The sequence below is a fragment of the Apis dorsata genome, unplaced genomic scaffold (genome assembly GCF_000469605.1).
Source record: "Apis dorsata unplaced genomic scaffold, Apis dorsata 1.3 scaffold_683, whole genome shotgun sequence".
In the NCBI taxonomy this organism is placed as follows: Eukaryota; Metazoa; Arthropoda; class Insecta; order Hymenoptera; family Apidae; genus Apis; species Apis dorsata.
In genome coordinates this window covers 1664880-1674480 of record NW_006263864.1, presented here as the reverse complement: position 1 = coordinate 1674480, position 9601 = coordinate 1664880, and the positions used below count along the sequence as shown (strand labels likewise).

General features: G+C 42.1%; 2 protein-coding genes across 11 annotated transcripts in view; one reads left to right on the top strand and one right to left on the bottom strand.

Moving 5' to 3' along the window:
* Window positions 1-694, top strand: part of LOC102676017 (protein Fe65 homolog) — a 122391-nt gene extending 121697 nt beyond the window's left edge. For all 10 annotated transcript variants that reach the window (XM_006622353.2, XM_006622351.2, XM_006622355.2 and 7 more), the window contains one exon: window positions 1-694. This exon is cut by the window's left edge. The gene's annotated coding sequence lies outside the window, so the exon portion shown is untranslated.
* A 1871-nt stretch (window positions 695-2565) lies between these two features.
* Window positions 2566-9601, bottom strand: part of LOC102676795 (bicaudal D-related protein homolog) — a 20403-nt gene continuing 13367 nt past the window's right edge. Inside the window, exons 2-5 of the mRNA XM_031513621.1 lie at window positions 5876-6208; window positions 4613-4782; window positions 3837-4158; window positions 2566-3423 (exon numbers count right to left, since the gene is read on the bottom strand). Coding sequence (XP_031369481.1) covers window positions 2803-3423; window positions 3837-4158; window positions 4613-4782; window positions 5876-6208 — 1446 coding nt within the window. The 3' untranslated portion in view covers window positions 2566-2802. The remainder of the gene's footprint in view (window positions 3424-3836; window positions 4159-4612; window positions 4783-5875; window positions 6209-9601) is intronic.

Here is a 9601-nt window from a genome sequence, read left to right as displayed (position 1 = left end):
TCTCTCTCTCTCTCTCTCTCTTTCTCTATCTCTCTATCTTCAAAAAATACGTACCTCTCTATACCTTATGGCAATTAAATGTATCCAACACGATATTTTCGATCGACAATTCGTTTCGGGAAATCGAGAACGAACGCTATCCGCGTACGACTATCGTTTTATTCGATTCGAGCTCATCAAACGAATCACGCATAGACACGCATCATCGAAGGATCATTCTAATTGTAATCACGATCATTATCATCGCCTCGATACAAGTATAGGGAATTCACAGTCATCGTCATGTCGCGTAATTAATAAAAAAATAAATTCTAAAATGGAAAAAGAAGATATCACTATCATTGACTATCAAAAAAAATGGAAAAACGAAGAAAAAAACATGAGAATAAGAGGAGAAGGAGAGGAAAATAATATATTCGTATAATAATGCTCGCGTGACGATCGGCTTTTGGAACCGTCGCGCGATCGATTAATTATTGTAACGTGGACGATAAAAAACGATCGATTTTTCCGTCGACGTTACGAAAAAATCCCAAGCGAGCGTCGTTATTCAAGAGCAAGCCAACGAGATTCTATTTGGAACATTTTAGCCAACTATTTTACGTTCTTTCGTTTTTCCTTGGAATAGAATCTTGGTGTGCGCGTGTATCTTGAAACGAGAACAAGTTCTAAAAGGAGTGAGGAGAGAAAGAAAAAAAAACTGAACGACGCGTTTCGTTATATTCGACGAGTCCACGTGTCATTTTTAGAGCGTACGAAAGGACAAAACACTTTGTATGCCCCTCCCCCCCCCCCCTCCCTCCCCCATTGTTCATGCCCATTTGTATTGCGTAGATGGACCGATCGATAATTATAAACGAACGTGAAAATACTATCATATATATATATATTATATATATAAATATAAATATATATTATATATATATATATAAATATATATATAAAAAAGCGACAGAATGAAACACTACTGTAACTACACCTGCCTCTTGTGAATAAATGCCTATTTGTTTCTTTTCAATCTCGTTGTTACTTATACATCGATCGAACTTTTAAAAATTCGAAAAAAAAAAAAGGATAATTACCTAATGGATCTAACTTAGCGGATATCATTTATTAGGAGACAATATAGATCCGTAAAACAGATTTTTATTAAATAAATATGTTGTCATAATCGTTCAAATGGAATCATACAACTATCATACAATCTCGACGAATACAAATCGTCGATTACTAATTTACAAAGAAGGCTACTTGCGCGCGCGCAAATTGCGAGCACATATGCTGCGCAAGCGCGTTAAGTGATCCGCGAGCAACCGCTTCGTTGTTACTTAACACCGATCGTTAATTAAAGCTAAGCGTTCAGACTGGTTATGAAGAGAAAGAATGTCGAGGAACATCGTTGCGGTTGACCGACGTAAACGCGGGTGAAAAAATTTTTCTAGCATGTTATTGCACTGTCGTTGTGTAAAAGAATGTTAGAATTCACAGATTTGTGATTTCCATCGCTAACTGAACAACGTCTTATCTTCTTACAATTTTCGAATTGTGTTAAATGGAATTTCCTGGTCCATTTGGACGGACGGACGGACGGTTGATAATGAATGGTAATGAACGGTTTAAATTAAATAAAGAAAAAATATAAGCTTAAAATTCTCTTTCAAATTTCCAAAGTTCAATTTCATTTTCTTTTTAGTCGATTATATTATCGCCAATAACGATAGTGCCATCTTATATAAAAATTTATCGTAACAATGATAAAATGTACATATATATACTATATATATATATATCCATATCACAATCAACGATAAAAGAAATTTTATTCTCGTAAAATCTAACGTAAGACACACGATTCTATCACAAACGTTTTAATATATTTACAGCCACGAATTAAAAAGGATAGACTCCGTTTAGGCCGTGCCATTGCATCTCGCCCGATAAAAAAGAAACGGGAACGAGAATGCCGACTATAGTTTCGCTTAAACGTATCGCTCGGAATAATGATAAGTTTGTACCCGCGAATCCGGAGATCTTTACGAGAAGACGCCACTAGAGATCGTTCTTACCGTGGTAACAAGTCGTTCCACGATTACGGGAATGACGAGACGTTCACCCAAAGGGAAAAGAAACGTTCGCTAAGGTATACTAAGTAATCGTTTAAGTTTGCCGACTGGCGCTATTCTTCTTTTCTCGATCGTATGAACAATCCAAGAAGAAGAAACTTTCTTTCGTTGTNTTCGAACACATACCGTGACATTTTACTTTTCGAGATTTAAATAAAATAAAAAAAAAAAAAAAGTAAAGCGATATATCTATCAAATATATATCTGTCAAATACATTTAGGAAACATAATGCGAGAAAATCTACCCAAAGGAAGAAAAAAAAAAAAGTAAAGCGATATATCTATCAAATATATATCTGTCAAATACATTTAGGAAACATAATGCGAGAAAATCTACGCTAAGGAAGATAAAAGTCTCGAGATCGAAACACGATCTCGCGATCTTGCCAAGTAAGAGACGAGTTTTCTCATAAACTTGTCAGTTGATACAAATCGTCGTGAAAAACGATGCACGCAAAGCGCCTTTTATGGCGTGTTGCCGCTCGACTACGGATCCAATCTATCCGTTTCCAAACACGACGAAGAAATGAGCGGACGAATGGTCCCTGATACGCTAGCGCTACGATGAAAAGTATTGGAAAAGATCCCTTTTCGAGCGCAGTCTTCTTCTCTCACCGTGCAACGGCCTTTCTTTATTTCCATTTCGCGCGACAAATTTTTACGCGAATAGTCATTTTCGTCAAAAGAGGCCGAACATCTTTTTCGACGAGCCGGTACTCCGTTTTTTCCTAGCTGGCGCCACAATTTCTGAATTTTCAGAGTTCGTAGCAGTGATAGAGCTCGTGACAGGCATCAACTTGCTTCGAACGTGTTCGTCGAGAAGAGATTGCATGTCCATCTGCCATTGTTCCAACTGTTGACTCAGTTCGATCTTCTGTTGGATAGCTTCCATCAGTTGGCTGTTAGCCTGCAGGACGTCTATCCTCGTTTTCGCCAACTCCACCTCGGCCCTGTTCTTCCTGGCCACAGCTTGATCCCTGACCTTGTAAGCCTGCGTCAAAATTTCGTCCTTCGTCAACTGCGAGTGCTCCATATCGTCACGAGCTCTATCGCGTTCCTCCTTAACACCGCGCAATTCGGCCTCGCTCACGCTCAACTTGCTCGTCACATCGAGCAAAGCCTCTCCACGCCTTTTAAGTTCCTCTTGCGTCTGCTTCTGTTGATCCTTCGCGTTCTCCAATTCTTCCCGCACCCTGTGAAGTTCCACGGCCAAACCTAGCTCGCCGGGTGCCCCTCTGCCGGATAGAGCCAAGTTGTATACCTCCTCGACTATGTCCAACAAAGCACCGGGACAATTGGTCTGCAAGAAAAAAAAAGAAAAAAATGAATAAATAAATAAAAGAACCGCTCGTACAAAGAGCATATGGCGAACCACTCGTGAGCATAATGCGCATTGAAACTCGGATCGATCGTGGAGAGATATCTCTGTCTCGCGGCAAATTGCAACGAATCTTATCAGAGCAGTGCAAATGAAAGCGACCGTGTAAACGAAATAAAAATACAAAAGCAAATATAAAGCGTTTTATAACGCTCGGGGGCTTGACTATCTGAAAAACACGCTCGATTCGTTATCTACGATCAGAGCGGGTGTTCCGATCGGTGAACCGAGCACGTCTCATCGAGTTTTCGTGGGCGTTCGACAGAGGTTCCCTGTAATGCGTTGCCGGAAACCGGAAGTCGGAACAAAAGGAGCGTGTTACGCGAGTCCCTTACCGAGCTGGGGAGAGTCTCTTGGCCGTTGGTGTTCGCCTCCTCCGCTTCCGCAGTGTTGTTGTTCACGATCACGAGCATGGACTCGTCGCAATCGCTCTGCAAACCCGAGTCGTCCTCTCCCCGCCTCAGATGGACGCACAACTCCTTCAACCGCTTCACCGCCCTCGCCACCTCTGCACGCAAATCCTCCTGTTCCCCCAACGAACTTCCGCTCTCCTCGCACTCCATCTCGGCCTGCAGGGACCTCGGTGGTTTCTGTATCGAGCCGGATCTGCCTCTCCTTTCCGCCTCGATGACCGCCAATGTCGCCGCCAGTTCGTCCCTGTGGATACGATCCATTAATGATCGAAACGTCGATCGTCCGCGTGATAAATCCGTTCTCTAAAAACCGAGCCAACGGATTCGATCGATCCGCCCTTACGTTTACACACCGATGTTTACCGCATACGGCGAACGATAAGCTCTCGTAAGCCGACGAAAGAGACAAACAAACGCGATTAGCTTAGAGAAAAATCGATCGTCCCCCCACGACGAAGGTATAATCTATCTTCCTCTGTTTCCTGGGAATATATTTCCTAGTACACGAATATTTTTATCCTCGCAAATGACGGAGAAAAACTGTCGCTTGGAAATAAAAAGAAAAAATGCTCGCTGGATCATTATGAAACGAGATATGTATTCGAACGGATATCCAACTACTGTATACAAATATCGTGCATAAATTACACGGTAAATACTTCTAGAGGATATTAAGTGACAAAAATATTAAGCCTCACCTTTCCCTTTCGGCTAGCTTCGCCCGGTGTTCCGCTTCGTGACCGAGCCGCTCCAAGGCCGTGGCTCTATCCTCGGCTTCTTCGAGGGCCGCCATCGCTCTCGCCCTCTCCTCCCGCAGCTCCAAGGACCTCCTCTCTAATTCTGCTCTTTGCGCGGACACTAGCTGTACCTGGAACACGCCAAAAACCCGTTGCGTTTATGCGACTCACCTCTTATTCGATTTCCCTATTACGTATATCGAGCTCTGCCAATCACCTTACCCGTTCTGTTCATAATTCCGCGTATCTCTACTGCACACGTATTCGCTGACGCTGCGCCACAGCGTCGTACACGTGACACGGCCTTAGAGCGCGTGCTTCCGGTTCTTTCGTAAGAAGAAACTGAACTGCGTGGCGCACGTACGTAATCGACGACGGTGTGGGATTCAATAGTATGTTAATTAACGGAATAGAGGTTTTGGGAACGGCTGGTGGCTCGATATCGGTAGCGTCACGTGTGCCTCTCCTTTCTGTATATACTTTCGACCTTGTAATAGATACGTGAAAGGGAATAACGAATCCTTCCGTTTGGAGAAAAAGACTTTTTAACTTCCTACGAGGCGAGAGATTGAAGAATTGCAAGGTCATCTCTCTTCTCGACGCGATCCAATTTTCCTCGCGAGAATCGATATCAATCGACACGAATCGATAACGCGGGTAACGAGTAGACGTTTTACGTCCAATGAGAATTGGCGAGCGAAGGGCATTTCCTGAAATTCGAGTTCGCGCCGCGTAAGAAGAGACGAAAGGGCGCAGGAGCGAAGGACGAGGGAAGTTAAGTCGATCGCCGAGGGTCACGACTCGTTGTTATACGTTACTGCTCCCGTGACGACGGTGCATCGCGATCAACTTCTCACGATCGAATCGAATTAAGCGTACACGGTTCATTGATAATCGCGAGAATCATGCATATTCATATACACGTTCCTTTATAACCGCCGGCGAACAATATCCATTAACCATAATTGGAACGGTAGAACGAGCAACACGGTTCCCAGAATAATTATTTATCCACGACGATTCGTTAACGATCTTGGGCAAAAAAGAAAAAAATAAACAAACGAGGTTCGCGGTCGGGATAATCAATCGTTGGACACGGATACACGTCAAAGTTAAGGGGAGGGTGGTTGCGTAATGAATGGCGGAGAACGGAAGGGAAACGGAACGATTGCGAGAGAGTGGATCCGCCGCTTAACCACGCTGCCAAGGAAACTATTAATTTACCTCGTCCCTGAGAACCTCCAAGCTACTGACGTGATCCTGGAGCGTGGTACTTCGGAGGGCACACTTTTCCCTCAGCACCTTGACCTCGATGAGCAGCTGCTCTTCCTGCTTCGCGGCTTCTCTCAGCTGATCGGCAAGCCTCGTGTTTTGCGCTGTGAGCTCGGCGACCAGGCTCGCCTGATCTCGTTCCGCTCGTCTCGCGCGCTCATTCTGCTCCTCCAATTGACTCCTCAGCGTCTCCACATCCGCCTGCAGCTCTAAATTTCTCGCCTCGTTTTCGCTTATCACCTCCTCGAGCCTTCGACGGAGTAGATGCCTCTCTTGTTCCAGACTCTGCGACACAACAAACAACGGGAACGTTAAGACTATTATACGGGATCGATGAAAGCCAATTAGCAGGATATCCCGGTGTTTCGTCGTCGAAACTTTCTTTTTTTTTCTTTTTTTGTGTCACGTGTCGAAACACTGGAGTGCAAGTTTACGCTATACGTATCCACTAATTATCTCGGATACCTCGATACATCATTTCGTATATATCGACAAAAAATACTACTGTACTTTCTCGAAAGCGGCTGTTTATTCACGCAGGTTGATTCACGTAATAACGGAGAGAATATACGGAGGTTTTTTTGTGCAACTTATGGTTTCTTGCATATTTTCTTCATTATTCACTCTTTTTATCTAAATCAGTGTTTTTTCCTCATCTTTTTCCTACATTTTCTCAAAATCTCTTTTTCCTCGTTATAACGATCAATCGAATTTTAATTATATCGATGATCAGATGACGAATACAACAAGGTTATTTTCTTAAATAAAATTGCCTGTGCCGAAATATTCAAATTATTCCTCCTCCGTGAAACGTTCACCGCAAGTTGGGAGACACTGAGTTAAACTCTCACGGACGTGGAGCTTCCAACTCCAGGAGACCAAGGGAAGAAAAAGGCATAAAAGCCTCGACGATATTGAAATGATAAAAAGGAAAGAAAGAAGGAAACAAACTGCGACGGCGGTCTACCTCAACGCCTGTTTGTAAAATCGACGACTGGAATCGCTTGGTTACCTTCGACCTCGAAACATCTCGATCGACCTACGAAGGCTATCCGCAAACGTCCCTGAATGGAATATCGAGAGAGAGAGAGAGAAAGAAAAAAAAACAGGATTCTGTGACGGCGTCTCCTTTCTCGAAATTCTCGTCTCGTTTCACCGGGTCCGCGTCATTCGTCGAATTTTAAAAAGATTGGCGATGATTCACCGTCTGAACGAAACTCTCTCGCCTACTTCTCTCAGGTTCACCACTGCATGACTGCGGTGTGACTCGAGACCTACGAGGAGATCCGTAGGTGAAAGGACGATGTTTGGCTGTTTCGTAACGGAGCAAAATCTTCAACACTTTCATCATCGCGGACGTCGAAATCGTTGTCACGAACCTTTTCTTTCCTCCAATTACTTGATAATTCGATAATTTTCTCCGAGAGATTAAATTGTAACCACGAAATCGTATTATAATCGAAATCATTCTACTTTAACGATAAAGTAATCTGATTTATCGATTGGCTTCCACCTAAAATCGATAACGAATTAATTAAACGCGACGCATTTTGATCGATTTCCCAGCAATTACGAGCCATAATTCGAATTTTAATTACATTATAATTATCGTCAATAGATGTTCGATGCGCTTGCGTTTTTAGGAAAAAAATTTTAATTCGATTGGATCCGCGCAACGGTGGTATACAGTTTTGCGGTACAAAACGCGATTGAGAAGGTAGCCGTAATGCAGGCCTGTACGTAACAATCGCACGGTTCGATGTCAGTGGGGTTTATCGAGCTAGAAGGTACGGCCTTGGTCTCCCGTGGTTATTCATCGACCTATCGTCCGTACAGCCACGTTACTGCTCGATCGTTCAAAAATTGTCAGAGACTGGGGAATTATTATCGCCAGAATCAAGTCGTTAAATCTATCTTCGTAATCATCAATTCGCACGTGTTAAATTTATAAAAACGATGTCGATCGTTTCGCGAACATTAATTGAGACTTTAATCTCAATTGTATCCATATCGAATATCTCAAAGTATTTTTTCTCTTTCTTTTTAACACACGTTGATATATATATATATATATAATGGATTAACGATCAATACAACTCGACACAATTCAATTCGTACCTGGAAATTTGACAAGCATTCCATGGAATGTTTGATACAGTAATGTCGCTGTGAATGCCATTTTAACAATACCCATTAGAGGCTATGTAACATACACAACAATTTTATTGTCCTCTCTTGTGAAATAACCTTTATCTTTTCCGGTTTTAACTTAAACGGTCGAAGCCCCACCGATTATATCCGCCTCGAGGTGGCTAAACTCTCTTCTCGAATGCGCAAAGAAAAAGAGAGAGAAAAAAAGGAAAGAAGTGGAAAGACGAGATAAGTGCATGCGCGGAGAGGATACGGCAAAAGGGACAAAGCACGGACGGGACTGAAAGGCAAACACGTGTGTGATGCATATAGGAGACGCGTGTGCACGTTTTTTTTCATAAGGTATGTAACAACGGCCGGAGGCAACTAGACGGAGATCCATGACTCACGGATCTCCATCCCGTTCCCTGCGAGTGTTGCTCCGATTGCGCTGCTTTTCGTCGATCACGTTATTAATAAACGTTTTATTTGCTTTCGCGTTGAATTTCATTTTCTAAAATATTTTTATTTTTAGCCGAAAATATTCTTCGCTTTTTTCAGTAGTCTTCAAGAATTTTTCCCGCTCCAGATACGCTATATTATGTACATTTAATATTGTATCTTATCGTAATTCTTTTTGTATATGATATTAAGAGATCGATAACATTGATATCCAACGAGTACGCAATTTATTAATATCGCTTGGGATGAATCATAGATAAACGGGAATTACAAGTTTTATTAGTTATCCATCTTGCAAATTTAAACATCTATTACTTTCGATTAATTCTATCTGTTTGATTGCAAACTACACGTGTACTATTATTATCCACGAGCATACCGGCATGGATAATTGCAAACACCTTGTCTATCATTGTGAAAACGTACACGTGACACGTGTGTACGTTGAATCACGAACCACGTTCGACGTTTCAATCCTTCCCGATAGACGTTTCTAATGTTAACTAATGTCGTTATTGATGAGATACCATCCTTGAGAAATATTTTTATTGAAACATAAAATTAATTGACAGGAGACGCAAGAATGATTGCTTCGTCTCTTAAACACGTTGCATCTTATGTGAAACATTTTTAATCGATTGGAAAATTCTGATTAAAACGATCGAAACTTGCGTGTAAAACTTGCAAGAGTGTACGACAGAGTCTTATCGATAATCCATCTCGATCGATTAAAACGATCCAAGATTTCGTTTCAAAAAATTCGATTTCGAATTTCTAGATAACTTTGTCGAACAAATTTTGTCTCTCCGAGGTATAAATAACCCGAAGTTACAAGTAATATCATCCACGAAAAGATATTCTAATTATATACTCCATGGCCAAGCAATACATCTTCCGGCACACTTTATCGGACTTCTAATTTAATGGCTGAGCTCCTGTCGCTTTCTGCTCGAAGAAACAGACATCCGCTCCGATGGAAAAGGAAATAACCGAAACGAGGAAGCAGAGCGAACAGTGACTGGTACGAATGGACGCGAATCTTCGATTTATCGTACCTCCACCCGAGGTATCACGTGCTCATCGTTT